We start from the raw sequence: 16,035 nt of genomic DNA, 5'->3' as shown, positions 1-16,035 counted from the left end.
GGAAGGCAAGAGAAATCCCCTACATGAGAAGTACACGGGATGAGAGTGCGTAGGCTATGCTGAAGGACTGGATCAAAAGTCTTGATCAGTCTGTCACATTCACAGGTGTGCTCATTGGTCGGATTAGCAGGTAGTTGTCTGTAGTGTTCCTGGTTGTTCAGTTGTCTGTATATCTCCTTGCAGTGGTCCATTCTATTCGACATGACGATGGTTCCTCCTTTGTCTGTTGGTTTGATGACAATGTTGTGATTGGTCTTGAGATCATAGATGACGTGGGAGCGAGAGAGAGAGAGAAAGAAAGAAAATGCACGCGCGGGAGTGTGAGAGCGCGGGGGTGCGCAACAGCGGGTACGTGAGAGAGGGTGAGTGTGAGAGAGAGGGGGAGAGAGAGAGAGCGAGAGAGAGAGAGGGAGACAGAAAGGGTGTGAGAGGGATAGAGAGAGAGGGGGAGGATGTGAGCAGGAGAGGGTGGGAGAGAGGGTGTGAGAGGGAGGGAGAGAGAGAGTGGGAGCGCACGTGTGCGAGTGCGAGTGCGAGTGCGAACGCGCGTGCGCGAATGGGAGCACGATTGGACATGTGGATGTGAGGATGGAGAGTGAGTGTGCGTGTGCGAGAGAGGGTGAGTGAGTGAGTGTGTGTGAGAGACAGAGACACACACTCTCTCTCACACACACACTCACTCTCTGACACCCCCACCCCACACACACACCCCCACAACGCACACACATACTCTCCCCCACGCAACATGCGTGCACACACACATACACACTTCCTCACCTAACATGCGTGCGCACACACACTCCCTCACCCAACATGCACGCACACACACTCCCTCATCCAACACACACACTCCCCGCAACGTGCGCGCGCAAATATACACACACACCCTCCCCCCCCCCTCCGCCCACACCCCCCCCCCCCCCCCCCCCCCCCCCCCCCCCACAATGCGCACACACACTTGCGCCCCCAACATGTACACACACACACACTTGCCCTCCCTGGTGCGCGCGCGTGCAGACACACAAACTCATTCTCCCCACCACCGCATGCGTGTGTAAATCTATGGGACAATGTGCATTTGCAGATTTGTAAAGGTAGATACATTCCATTTTGTTTAAAAAGCACAGAATTTGTAGACAATGTGGCATTTTATAAATTCCTACTTTGGAAATAAAACCAGTCTGATTCAAGTTAATACACAGCCAGATTCTAGACAAGGCCTCACACCTAAAATGTATTGTTTGATCCAAGATGTCACCTCTCAAATCCTGATAAAACCTTTAGTTGTCTCGAGGCACTGTCTTGAAAGAAATTCTGGGGTTTGCATATTAATCCTTTCTAACTGATTAAAGATTCAACAGGCATCTTACACTTGTTCCATACATTTGCATTAGTTTTACGACCCTTTCATTGTTTGCTTAAAATTTCTGTGTCTGATGCCACCTCCTTACCGACACCTGGGTTGGCATGGTGGCTCAGTGGTTAGCACCGTTGCCTCAGTGCCAGGGACCCTGGTTTGGTTCCGGCCTCGGGCGATTTTCCATGTGGAGTTTGCACACTCTTCCCGTACTGCATGGGTTTTCACTGAGTGCTCTGGCTTCCTCCCACAGTCCAAAGATGTGCAGGCTAAGTGGATTGGCCATGCTAAATCACCAGTAGCGTTTCAGGGATGTGTTGATTAGGTGGGTTACAGTGAAAAGGTAGGGGGATGTTCTAAGGGTCGGGGTGGACTTGTTGGGCTAAAGGGCTGTTTCCACATACTCGGGATTCTGTGAAGGAGTGAGACTCCAAAAGCTTGTGTCTTCAAATAAACCAGCTGAACTATAACTTGGTGTTGTGTAATTTTTGACCTTATATTTGATGGAGACAGTCAATTATTAGAATATGATATCACAGCAAGAAGATTCAAGTCCAGGAGCAGTGATGTCTTGCTTCAGTTGTACAGGGTCTAGGTGAAACCACACCTAACGTACTGTGTGTAGTTTTCGTCTCTTTTATCTGAGCAAGGATTTTCTTGCTATAGAGGGAGTGCAACAAAGGTTTACCAGACTAATTCCTGGGAATGGCAGGACTGATACATCGAGAGAGACTGGAGAGACTGGATTGATTAGGCCAATTTTCACTTAAGTTTAGAAGAATGAGGGGAGATATCGAAGAATTCTATAAAATTCTAACAGGATTAGACAGGGTAAACACAGAAAAGATGTTCCTGATGACCGGAAAGTTCTAGAACCTGGGGTCATAGTCTAAGCATAGGGACAGGCCATTTAGGACTGAAATGAGGAGAAATTTTTTTAGCCACAGGGTGGTGAGCCCATGGAATTCTTTGCCACTGAAGTCGAGGCAAAAACGCTGAATGTTTTCAAGAAGATATTATGACTTGGGGCTAAAGGGACAAATGGTAGATGGAGCAAGTGTAACACGGTACGGAATTGGATGATCAGCCATAATCATACTGAATAGTAGAGAATGCTCAATGGGCCAAATGGCAACATCTGCTCTTATTTTCTATGCTTATGTACACAATTAATAGGCATACAAGTTACCTGCAGCTTGTCACTTTATCTCAGATTGTATTGAATTAAAACCTGAATGAAATGAGCATGCATCACCTTAGCTTGAAAGCATTTCACTTTTTTTAAAAAAAGCATTTATCAATCATAATTTAAGTTTTGAAACACTCCATTTCATTATCAGTGAATAAACAAATAACTGTCAAACACTTGGATGCTAAATATTGTTAAAACAGTAAACATGCAATAACAAACCCTCGGAAATCTCAGTTGCCCTTGTTCTCTGCAAGAACGCCACGCCTGTGAGAAAAAAAATCACACAAAATGTTCATAAAACAATTGCCCCTTAGTCTTATGATGCTCAAAGCTGCAGAACACGCAAGATGGATTCAGAAAGAACGATAGGAATTGCTTTTTCTGCGATGAAGACCATAGGAGTAGAGAAGCCACGGGAGAATTGAAGCGCTGAATAGGCGGTTACTTAACCAATGTTTGAGAGAGCCTTGACGCTGAGCTAAATCAACCCTAAAAGGACAGGACCAATGGTCAAAGCCAACAGTATACTCACTTTTTGACTAATTATATGTACTGTCAATAGAACAACTGCACAGTAATCAGGAATGGGAACTCAAACCCACTTTTTCTCCCTATCTATGGGAGTGAAGTCCACTGTAATGTTCTCCTCACCCCAAAAATAAATTTCAACAGTTTGAACATGAGATTTCTTTTTGTACATATAATACAGATTCTGAGATATGGTAAAATCACCATAGTTCTACCAGACCACAAGACTGCTCCTTCATTAAGAATGGCAGAACAATGGTCTCCCGTCCCCCCACCTCAGTGGAACTGTCTGTTCTTCCAAGTCTGGCAATTAGACACATCATTGTTCTGCCATTCTCACATTCTGATCACTTAATCTGAACTATCAACATCTTTCCTTTACCAGCACTCTACATCCCACCCCAATCATAGCATTAATGCTATCCCTTCCAAACGTCTCTTCATCTCTGATGAAATGTCATCTAGACTTGAAACATTCAGAGACAGTAAGAACTGCCAATGCTGGAGTCAGAGATAACAGTGAGGAGCTGGAGGAGCATAGCAGGCCAGGCAGCATCAGAGGAACAGGAAAGTTGACGTTTCGCGTCAGGAGCCTGAAGAAGGGTCCCGAACCGAAATGTCAGCTTTCCTGCTCCTCTGATGCTGCCTAGACTTGAAACATTACTTGCTCACTCTCCATGGACACTGCCTGAACCCCTGAGATTTCAGCATTTGTTTTCAGTCCTTCATGGTCACCTCAGTTGGTACAGAAATTGATCCCATGCTGCTGGTGTTACTCTGCATCCAACCCAACCGAGCTAATTAAATTCTTAACTTTTCATTGTACACTTTTCTCAACTAATTTAGCTCTACTGTTACACTGAAGGGGACAATATGAAGTGCGAATCTTACGAGCTTAACTAATCTTTGAAAGTGTTAAACTGGTTGAGAATGATTACTAAATTACTGTAAAAAATCATTACTAACTGCTTTAATATGTTATCTGATTATACAATTCGTAATAAATTTGCAGACATATAAATTTTCCAAGTTTTTTTTTACCTTGAAAGCATTCACAAGTGCTATACAATCACTTAAAGTTCCATCTGAATACTCCATTTTACTCCTGCACATACAAAAATTATAATTTAAATATGAAAATCCAAGACATGCACACTACAAATTTACACATTAAAATTCTATCAGTTGTAATTTCTGAGGTTTGCATTTTTAGTGAAAATGTCTAAGTATCAGCTGTGCAACCTCGCCAGCATTGATTCACAATTCTCTCAAAATGCTTACTGAATTTTCCTTCCATTGACCAAAATGAAAAATACCTTGTGATCACAATGATGCAAACTGTGTAGTCAAATTGTGTAATTTAGTGATATTAAAATTTTACTAGAACAGCTCAAACCTGGTCTAAAACCTGGGCTTGAAATTAATTACTTTTCCCAAAACTGTGTCGCTGAGGAGAATATGGGTTGCTTCGACTGAACTTGTGCAGTGCACACAAGTTCCCAGAATCGAACAGCATCATCTAGCTAAAACAAAAGAAGTGATTGAGTTTTCTGATGAAGTAACAGTGCAAGTTAAGGGTAATGTAATTGACCAAAGCTCAATACATTGGGGTGATGGGTGAATTCGCTCCTGGAATCCCCAGTTCACCTGGGAAAATTCATTCACAATATCAACAAACCAGAGAGAATTCACCCCAGTAAATAAAATGGTAGAAAACAGTCAGGAGTTCCAATCGTAGGCTATTTGCATCTCATGTTTGCTGTCGATAAGGGCATGAATGTGAGACTGAGGGCATTGGGGCTGCTGAGAAGGCAAATGGTAAGGGAAAGGGGAGTTGGGGAGTGAGGAACCATAAAGATAGGAAGAATAGTTAAAAGATGTGGGGGGTGAGGCAGAGAGACAGAGAAACAGAGAGAGAGAGAGAAAAAGAGAAATAGAGATAGAGATCAAGAGACAGAAAGAGAGAGACAGAGAAAGAACAAGGTGCAAAATGAAGAGAGAGAGAGTGCACAAGAGATACAGAGGGTCTGCAAAGAGGGGAGGGAGACAGTATACAAAAAGTTAGTGAGACTGAAAACATAGCCCCTGAAAATTACAAAAGTATTCCTGCATCTGAAGAGGAGCCCTTGAAAAGAAAAATTTGATCTCTGCAATTTGTCATATATGCAAACTGAAAGCATCTTCTGAAGTCAGGAATAGGTTAGTCAGCAAAGTTAAAGCATTTGAATAAAATAAACATTGGTATTACAGTTAACAAGCTGATTGAGTGACAGTAAACAATAGCATGAATGGTTGTTTATTGAGAAAGGTGAGTAGTGAGGTTATTCACAAGTAGGAGCTACTACTTTATTTGATGTATATTGACCTAGATTGTGTGTGCTGGACACAATTTCAAAATTTGCTCATCATACATCAGAGTAGATTTTCATGAAGTCAAAGGGTGCCTGTGGAGTTGCAAAAACAGTGGCTGGGACCCGATTTTGAGATTCCCGGCCCCATTGCTGAGATTTCCAATTTTCGCCAGTGGCAGCTGCTGTACATCAGAAGCCTGCACCCTGAATTCCAGCTGCCTGGCTCTATATCGGGGATTTGGGGTATGGCCCGGTACTCCACAATTCACATGGAGTCAGGCTATGAAAGATTTGTGGTTCGCTATACCTCAGGTATTGTAAATCATTATCTGGATAAGGGAACCTTTCTTTCTTGGTTGTCAGCTATGCTGGCTGATCCAGTGATTATTATCTGTCCCTAGTTAACAGTGAGAAGGTGGTGGTGAGCTGCCTTCTTGAATTGCTGCAGTCCATGTGCTGTTGATTGAGTGTGATGTGATGGATGCGCTCAAAATCCTGGCAGGTTCAGAAAGAGCAGATAGGGAGAAATACTGGCCAGACAGTTCACCTGCTAAACTTCAAAACAGTGCCATGGAATTTTTCACATTCTCCTGCGCAAACCAGTTCAATAACTCACCTAAGAAATGGCATCTCTAGTATTAGTGTAGATCCTCAGTACTCTCATCTTCCATTGATTACTGCTTTCTCAGTTTTCATTTCGGAACACAAACTGTCTATTAATATTCATTACAAGCTTATCAACACCCCCAGCTACCTGGAGCATGTTTCTTCACAACATGGCTTCCCTAAGTACACTTTTCCATTCTCCCAGTTTCACTTCATTGCATTTGTTCCAATGCTGTTACCTTCAATGACAGTGTTTCAAATGTCTTCCATTTTCCTCAACTGAGGATTCCCACCTCAACTGTGACAGACAGGGCCGTCAACCAAGCAGCTCCATCCAACTGGATAATGTGGAGAAATGTTAGAGGTAGATGTGTAGTCAACCACGTCAAAGGCTGCAGTTAGGTCAAGAGAGATGAGGAGGAATAGTGTGCTACAATCACAGCCAAAAAGATGTCATTTGTGACTCTGATAAGAACTGTATCATTTGTGGCACAAACTGAACAAAAGGATTACAACATGAATGTCTGGACAAAATGGGCATGGGTTTCAAAGACAACAGCACAGTCAAGGACTTTGGAAAGAAAGGGAGGTTTCACATAACATAAGGCAGTAGTTTGCAAGGACACCATTTTGTTTAAGGAGAGGTCTGATGACAACAAATTTGACGGAGAGGGGTCATGGACTGAGGAAGAAAACCATTAACTCCCAAGCTATCATTGAAGTAAGGGGGCATTTGGTCAGCAATGTGGAGGGAAGAAGGTTGAAACAGGAGGGGGAGGTCTCATAGACAAGTGGAGTTTGGAGATGGTACTGGGGAAGACTGAAGAGAAAAAAATAGATGAGTGTTCTGCTTATGGCCAGTGGGGATTTCTTGGGAATTTCCCAAGGAAGAGGATCAGTGTATACAGTAACATTCTATTGGATTCATATCCTTTCCATCTGCTTTTCACCCTGCACCAACTAACAAAAAAAAACCTTACCGATATCCTTCAAGGTGCTGCTTGAAAGGCATTGCAAAAAAGTTCTTCAGCGAAAGAGCAGCAGCTAGAATGAAAATTGCAGTTTATTAGAATTGCTTCAGAAAGTTGGTCAAAATTTTGCTCACTGGAATTTTTAAAATATAAATTAATATTCTATATGTATATCTATATGCTTACCAATAATTAGGCATTCCTCTAAACAGCCAAACACATGTCCTATGACTATAAGTTTTCCTAGGTGGAGGTCTACAGGCAAATATGCCAATACTTTTCCTAAAAAAGTTAGATCTCCGTCATATGGGTTATCTACTCCTTTCATTTCAACAGAAAGTGCTCCCACCTTTATACAGGAAGAGAGAAAACTGCTGTTAGTGCCTTTTGCCACTTAAGGTAATATTTCAAGTATACATGATTGCTTAAGATTCATTACAAGAGGTCAGTTTTTAAACAATGACTTGCCTCTTTCAGTAATAGGACAGTGCGTTCAATGTCTTTCAAATTGGGTGGAGATAAAGCAGAAGCCAGCAATGCTCTTGGTTCTCCCATATCCAGTAATTTGACTTTCAGTACAGTGTTGCCTAATGGGCAGCGCTAAGAAATAAAAAAAACATTTTTTTCTTTAGCATATACCTTAAAACTTAAATCAAAAATCATCTAGCTTGCATACGTTTCTTTAGAGTTTACTAATAAACAATGCTAACAAGAAACATGAAAATGAAGCTTTTTACCTTGCCATCATCAAGGCTGAAGCACAAAAAAACCAACTTAAAAAGAAAGAAATAATTTATATAGTACGTTATCAATTGGTTAAAAAATTCTAGCTGCTGCTCTTTCGCTGAAGAACTTTTTTGCAATGCCTTTCAAGCAGCACCTTGAAGGATATCGGTAAGGTTTTTTTTTGTTAGTTGGTGCAGGGTGAAAAGCAGAGGGAAAGGATATGAATGGTGGGCATAGACATGCAGCCAGCTGATTACATGCAAACCAGGTGATATCATGGGATTGCAAAGATTGGCATCTCCACAACTGCTTCTTCAATGAAAAGGATTTAATGTGTGATCACACTGTACAAATCACAACTTCCTTTCTGAGTTTAGTTTCTTTCTTTAAAACCTGGTAGGTGCAAGAAAAGAAGCTTTCACCTCATTTTTGTGTTAAAAATTTACAGAACTGTACCTTTACATGTCTAATTTGTATTTAATGCATTTTATACAATACCTCGGTTAATGGAAATTTCAAATGAATTCTCCTAAAAAAAGTTATTAAATATTAATGCTAAATGCATCAACAGTTGACGAAACCAAGAGTGTTTAAATCAGTCTCATTTAAAGCGCAAACAGGTACGCAGGAATTTCTTTTTGGAAAAGAAGTTAATACCTGCATCTCTGGTACTGCATGATCAGGAATGCAATGTGTCCAGAAATCACGTGTTACCAACCGATAACAGTATCCTTTTGAAACACGACCAGCACGGCCTATTCAAGATGTGAATAAAATCTTGCTTTAAAAAATAATTTTAAAAAATTGTTTTACAAGATCTAACCACAGGTTTTAGCATTCAGATAACAGAATTTCATCCTGTAAACAGTCAAATTCCACGTTTACTATTTCTTTATTAAATTTATTGGTATTTCAGAGGTGTCAAAGGTCCCCTCTGCCTGACAATATCAAGGGATATTTTAAAGTTTCAAGAGAATTCTCAACATGTCCTAGCCAATAATAATTCCTCAAAATGAAAATATCATAAGCCTACCCAAATGTGTGACCTGTTTTAATGACACAAAAGTAGTTCACTACATACTGACATCCAAACCAGTTACATATGATGTCTATATCTAAACTATATCTACATGGCAAAGCACTTTGAATGGAATTCATTATGTTGTCTATTAACTCTAGAAATAAAGCAGTTACCAACAAATATATACATGTAGATAAACGAAGACTCCAAAACTGAAATTTGTGCATTTTTCTCCCCAAAACATTCAAAACATGCAACAAAAAATTCAAAGTGGACCGTTCTTTTCACCTTTCCTCTGATTACAGCTCATCTTTGAAGCCCAGCTCAAACGAAGGCTCTGGTAGTTTGTGTCTTCATCACAAACCAGATGACGAGTTAAACAGAAATCTATCACTAGTATTTTGAGAGAGAAAAACAATATGTTGGATCAAATCAGTAATTAGATTGCTGGACAAACATATGAACACAATAGCAGGAATAGGCCATATGCTTCATTATTCAATACAAATATGGCTGATCTTCAGTTTCAACACATTCTGCCTGTACCTATATCCCTTAATTCTGGGATAACAAAAATCTGTCTATCTCTGCCTTAAATATATTCAATGCTCTGGGTAGAAGATAAAAAAGATTCATAAATATTTACATGAACGTTTTTTTTACATTTCACCCAGAAAATGGGTAGCAGCTCATTAAAGTCAATTTTCCTGGTAGCTATCTGAAAGCTGGGTTGGCTGATGCTGGATGGAATATTCTAGAAGATTAGCCATTAATTTATTTGGGGATGCATATTGTTTAAGGTTCCCAGTGATTCACTCTTTGCTCCTTTTCATTTCAGAAGGCACCTTTATTTTTACATTTGAGTCAAACAAAACCTGGTGTCACATCCACAGCAGAGGGAGCTTCCCTGACACTGGGGTCATTGCACACAACAAGGATATGTCAAGCACTGTCATGAATACACTTAAATATAATTTGGTAAATTAACCTTTTGTAAGACATCCCATTTTGTTTCTACTCTTCCTGCCCTCAACACTTGAAAATGATTTCTCCTATTGGAATCCTGGCATGATGGGCACCTGGTGCTGTACAAGCTCAGTGGTTAGCACTGATGCCTCACAGAGCAAGGGACCTGTGTTCGATTCCACCCTCCGGCGACTGTCTGCGTGCAGTTTGAACATTCTCCCCGTGTCTGCGTGGGTTTCCTCCAGGTGCTCCGGTTTCCTCCCACAGTCCAAAGATGTGCAGGTTAGGTGCATTGGCCACGCTAAATTGCCCATAGTGTACAGGGATGTTTAGAGTCGGTGGGTTAGACATGGGAAATGCAAGGAAATGGGTCTGGGTGGGATGCTCTTCAGAGGGGCGGAGTGGACTTGTTGGGCCGAATGGCCTGTTTCCACACTGCACGGGTTGTATGATTCGGGTTGAAAAGACCAAATTGAAGAGAAATTAAAGCAAAGTTAGATTAACCTATCTTGTGCAAGAGGGTGGCCCTCTGGTAACATTCTCACCAAGAAGGACAGTTATAGGATTAGAAATTACCAGGGTAAGAAATAATAACTTCAGTAGAAAACCTTGAAGGAGTTAAAATTACTTTGGATGGCCTAATGTCTACCTCAGCATACTATAATAAATACTTGCCAAGTACACTTTTCAGGTTGTGCTAAAAATAAGATGATGGTCTTTCATTTGGTGGTTTAAAGTTTAAGGTGCAGTACAAAAGAAGGGTTCAATCAATAGTGCCGCGTGTATTTTGATAATGTAAATGCTTCAAAACAAATGTTCTCGTACCATCCAGTCATTAATTACAAGTTCAGATTTATTGTTAAAAATTTAGGACTCTTCAGATAGAATCAAAAATCTGCCAGTGTCACGTGTACTCAAGTACAGAGGTACAGGAGCACAGAGAAAAGACTATAATGTCACCTCTCATGGCGCCATTTTAGATACAAAGTACCTAGGTGCAAATCTTAAATACAAAAAGTGGAATACAAAAGAAAAGAATTTGCATTACCTTAGAGATTCATGGCAGAAGTCATGAATAAAACAGTTAAAAAAATAAACATTACAGTCAGATAAACAAATTACAAAAAAAAATTACATTGCAATAGCTCACCGCAGGGGCTTCCACATATGGTCTGACCAGCCTAGCAAGTCACTAACCACCTGAGCCAGACCCCAATCCAACAACCATCCCCACCCGGCTCTGGGCCTCCAGCCCACTTTGCGCCAGCATTCAGCCGCTCCGTGCTGCTCTGCTCCAGCTCCGTCACTCCACGTCTCTCCAAGCCTCCCTCCCATTCCATTCCAGCTCTGAGCCGCTCTGCACTCCTCTAAGCCTCCAAACTGCACCACTCGGCTCTGAGCTGCTCCATACTTGTCCAAGCCTCCAACTCACTCCATTCCGGGTCTCAGCCACTCCATGCTGCTCCAGGCTTCCAGCCCACTCCACTCCGGCTCTCAGTCACTCATAATTGAGCAGGGCATGTAATCATTGCTAAAACACGGAGATCAAAAGGGATAGAGCTATGACCCCACCAAAACCTGACAATTGTAGTGAACATTCTTTATTCCTATATTTCAATGAATCCAACTTTTGGCCATTTGCCCTCCTCAATCCTACATTCTGTGGTTTCTTATATTGGATTTGCATTTCGTCAGAACAGTGTACAAAATCTTCAGTTTACTCCACTAACATTCACGGATTTGATAATGTCGCTGGCAAGGCCAGCATTTACTGCCTAACCCCAATTGCCCAGAGGGCAGTTATGAGTCAACCACATTGCTGTGGTTCTGGAGTCACATGTAGGCCAGGTAAGGATGCCCTAAAGGGCATTAATGAATCTGATGGGTTTTTCCAACAATCGGCAATGGATTTAGAGTCATCATTAAATACTTAATTCCAGATATTTAGTTAATTCAAATTCCATGCCATGGCAGGATTCGAAGCCAGGTCCCCAGAATATTACGTGGGTTTCTGGATTAACAGTCCAGTGATAATACCACTAGCCTCCCCATTTTCAAAGCAAAGCTCAGTTTTTCCAGAATGATCTAGAAACAAATGTCATCTCCTCCATTGATCAGGATGACAAAGCCAACCTCATCTCACTCTTCCAAAATGATAGTTGCCACAACTAATTATTTCTTCCATTGTCAAATGAGAAACAGTCAGAGCAAGCAGACTAAAAGACCTTTAGTTTCTGAATTCTGAGTGAAGAGGATGGTGAATTCTCATCTCAATTTTAAACAGTTTACTCTTTTACTCTGAGGTTGTATCTCCTAATTCAAAACTCACTCGTTAGTGGAAACATCCTATCCATATTCACCTTGTCACACCCTATAGAAATTTTATACATTTTAATGTGCTCACCTCTCATTCTTGCAAATTCTTGAGAATACAGGCTGATTTCTTCAATCTCTCCTCTTAAAGCAATTTCACCAGTCCAGGGTGAAGCCCCATTGTGCTCAGTCACCTCGCTTTGATAAGATGGCCACAACTACACGATACTCCGGATGTGGTATCACCAAGGCTCTGACTACACTAAGACATCTTTACCCCTGTACTGAAATCCTCTTGTGATAATGGCCAACATACAACTTATCTCCCCAATTGCTACCTGCAGCTTCATGCTTCCTTTTAGTGACTCATGAGCAATGACATCCAGGTCTTTTTGGATGTAACACTTCCTAACCTCTCATCATTTAAGAAATACTCTGCCATTCTTTTTTTCTACCAAAGTGGATAACTTCATTATATTCCACCTGCCATGTTCTTGGCCTATCACTTCATCTGTCCAAATCCCGTTGAAGCCTCCTTGCATTCACCTCAACTTTCATTCCCACCTCCGTCATCCACAAGCTTGGACATATTACATTATACAGTTTATCAATAGCATTCTTTTAGCAATAAATAGGAAGCATCATGTACTGTTAATAGTAAGGATACTGAAGGCTCTTCCTTCATTCTTGCTCTCGCTCCCTCAATCTCCCGCAAGCTAGCCAATGAAAGGCAACTCGGAACAAGAGCTATTCACTGAGAATTTTAGAACATCTGCAGTTTCACCACTAAAGAGGAAACAAGACAACAGATAAATAACTGGACTCGGGTCTTTTCACTTTTCAACCCAAGGGAAAAACTGTATTTGCTCCTAACTGTGTTTGCAGTAGATAGCCTTCTTTCTGACATTTTTTTCCAATGTTGATTACTTCTGTTTTTCTCAGGTTTAATTAGAAATAAAACTCCACACTCATTCACTCAAGAAAACCTTGGAATTGCCTCTCCTTCATTGCTAATCTGGTTAACTAAGTTAAATTGAAGTGTGAGTGTTGCATATCAAAATAGAAATGAAGCATTTGTTACGACTGACAGAGAGGGCATTAAAAAAACTGGAGCAGATCTTTCCTCACCTGGTCAGGATAGATCATTCAATTTTGCTAATCCTACACTGACTAGCACATGCTGCTGAAAATGATCTTGAGATGAAAACAGAAAGTTTTCTGATGAAGAGTCACTAGACTCAAAACATTAACTCTGCTTTCTTCCCACAGATGCTGCCAGACCTGCTGAGTTTTGCCAGCAATTTCTGTTTATCCTTCAGATCTTCCGCATCCGCATTTCTTTGTTTTATTTTATGATCTTCAGATGACTGCTTTTGAGGTCCTGGTTTTTTATTTCCTTCCCAAGTGTCTAAATTTGCTTTCAGGACCTCAACGCTCTGCTGATTCATGCTGCTGTAACTAACGTTGACCATGAGCTTTGATTATTCAACTTTCCCAGGATAACGTATTGCAGCAGCTGCATGGCATCCTGAACCCTGGCACCAGGAAAGCAGCATAGTCATATCTAAGGTTGCATAAGGCACCTTTTTGTTCACCTAACAAACAAAATTATAGAGTCATAGAGTTATACAGAATGGAAACAGACCCTTCAGTCCGACTTATCTGTGCTGAGCAGGTTTCCCAAACTAAACTAGCGCCATTTGTCTGTATTTGGCCCATATCCCTCTAAAGCTTTCCAATTCATGTACCTCTCAAAATATCTTTTAAGTGTCCTAAATGTACCGGTATCCACCACTTCCTCTGGAAGTTCATCTCACATACGAACCCCTCTCTGTCAGAAACAGTTGCCCCTCCAGTTCGTTTTAAATCTTTCTCCTCTCACCTCAAAATTACGCCCTCTAGTTTTGAACTCCCAAACCACAAGAAAAAGATCTTGGCTATTCAAGCTATTTGTACCCTTCACAATTTTATAAACCTCTAAGATCACCCCTCAACCTCCTATGCTCCTTGGAGAAAGGTCCCAGCTTATCCCTGTAATTCAAACCCTCCAGTCCTGGTAACATCCTTGTAAATCTCCTCTGCATCCTTTCCAATTTAATATCATTCCTGCACTAGGGCGAACACAACTGTACATAGTACTCCAAAAGTGGCCTTAGCAACGTCCTGTACAACTGCAACATGACATAGAAGATAGAACTGTACAGCACAGGAACAGACCCTTCAGCCCACAATGTTGTGCCGAATGAGACACCAAATTAAACTAATTCTTTGGTCCATTTCCCTCCATTCCCTGCATATTCATGTGCTTATCTAGAAGACTCTTAAACACCCCTATTGTATCTGCCTCCTCCACCATCACCCCTGGCAGCGTGTTCCAGACTCCCATCACTCTGTGTAAAAAGCATGCCCCTCACATCTCCTTTGATCTTTCCCCTTCTCACCTTAAATGTATGCCTCCTTGATTTAGACATTTAACTCTGGGGTAAAAGATTCTGACTGTCAACCCTATCTATGCATCTCAAATTTTATAGGCTTCTACCAAGTCATCTCTTAGCCTCCACTGCTCCAGAGAAGACAACCGGAGTTTTTCTAGCCTCTCCTTATTGTTCATACCCTCTAATCCAGTCAGCATCCAGTTAAACCTCTTCTGCACCCTCTCAAAAGTCTCCACATCGTTCCTGTAATGTGGCAAACAGAATTGAATGCAGTACTCTAACTGTGGCCAATCAGAAGTCTTATAAACCTGCAGCATGACATCTTGACTCTTGTACTCAATTCCCTGACCAATAAAGGCAAGTGTGCTATATGCCTTACTTACCATCCTATCTACTTGCATGGCCACTTTCAGGAAGCTATGGACCTGAACCCCAAATCCATCTGTACATCAATGCTGGTTGGGGTCCTGCCATTAATTGTATACTTTTCCTGAACATTTGATCTCCCAAAGTGCAGCGCTTCACACTTAGCCAGATTAAACTCCGTCTGCCATTTCTCAGCCCATATCTGCAATTGATCCGTAATCCCGTTGTATCCTTTGACAACCGTCTACACTATCTATAACTCCAAAAATCTTTGTGTCATATGCAAACTTACTAACCCACCCATTTACATTTTCATCTAAGTCATTTACATACATCACAAATAGCAGAAGTCCCAGTACAGATCGCTGCGGACCACCACAAGTCATGAACATCCAACTCCTATACTCAATGGTCTCAGCAATGAAGTCAAGCGTGCCAAATGCCTTCTTTACTGCCTGTCTACCTGTGGTGCAACATTCAAGGAACTATGCATCTGCACCCCTCGGTCTCTCTGTTCAACAACACTCCTCAGGACCCTAGCATTAACACACATTTCCTATCAGCAGCTTTTTTTCTCCACTCCTGTTCAGCTAAGCCACATGTACTGCCGTGGACTTGGCATGGAACTACCATCTTAATCAGTACCACAAATAGAAAACCAGTTAGCAAGCACGATTAACTCAAGGGATTCCTGCATTACAAGCTTACCTCCCTCAGACTGCCTGATCATCACATGTTCCCTCTCTCCCTGAAAGCTCCAAACCAAAGAAGCAACCGCCTTCATAACAGTGCTACCCACCTAAATCTCTGCTTCACAAATGAAATGATGTGGAGGTGCCGGTGTTGGAACGGGTTGGACAAGGTCAAAAATCACACGACACCAAGTTAAAGTCCAACAGGTTTGATTGAACACAGAAGCTTTCAGAGCATTGCCCCTTCATCAAGTGTGATGAGAGAGGACGTATCAAGACATGGAATTGAAAAGTAAAAGATCAAAGGATTATATAACTGATGTAAATATATTCAGTAACCCTAAATTGGCTGGCTAACTGCCACCTGTTAAATCTTTAAACAGTTAAAAAGGAGATGTAGGTTTCGACTGATTAATATGCAACTCTCCGAATTTCTTTCAAGTCAGGGGGAGAGAACGTCGGGGGAGAGAGAGAGAATGTGAGTGTGCGAGAGAGAGAGAGAATGTGAGTG

At 41.4% G+C, this 16,035-nt stretch overlaps 1 protein-coding gene across 1 annotated transcript in view; it reads right to left on the bottom strand.

Moving 5' to 3' along the window:
* The window catches only part of LOC109922655 (ATP-dependent RNA helicase TDRD9-like), a 65,421-nt gene that overhangs the window by 13,181 nt on the left and 36,205 nt on the right, over positions 1-16,035 (bottom strand). The window contains exons 10-16 of the mRNA XM_048600099.1: positions 9,041-9,145; positions 8,389-8,486; positions 7,474-7,605; positions 7,192-7,354; positions 7,015-7,078; positions 4,119-4,182; positions 2,769-2,813 (exon numbers count right to left, since the gene is read on the bottom strand). Coding sequence (XP_048456056.1) covers positions 2,769-2,813; positions 4,119-4,182; positions 7,015-7,078; positions 7,192-7,354; positions 7,474-7,605; positions 8,389-8,486; positions 9,041-9,145 — 671 coding nt within the window. The remainder of the gene's footprint in view (positions 1-2,768; positions 2,814-4,118; positions 4,183-7,014; positions 7,079-7,191; positions 7,355-7,473; positions 7,606-8,388; positions 8,487-9,040; positions 9,146-16,035) is intronic.

This window comes from Rhincodon typus, chromosome 8, assembly GCF_021869965.1.
Source record: "Rhincodon typus isolate 14 chromosome 8, sRhiTyp1.1, whole genome shotgun sequence".
Taxonomy (NCBI): Eukaryota; Metazoa; Chordata; class Chondrichthyes; order Orectolobiformes; family Rhincodontidae; genus Rhincodon; species Rhincodon typus.
The sequence above is the reverse complement of the archived record's forward strand: the minus strand, read 5'-3'. Positions and strand labels throughout refer to the sequence as shown.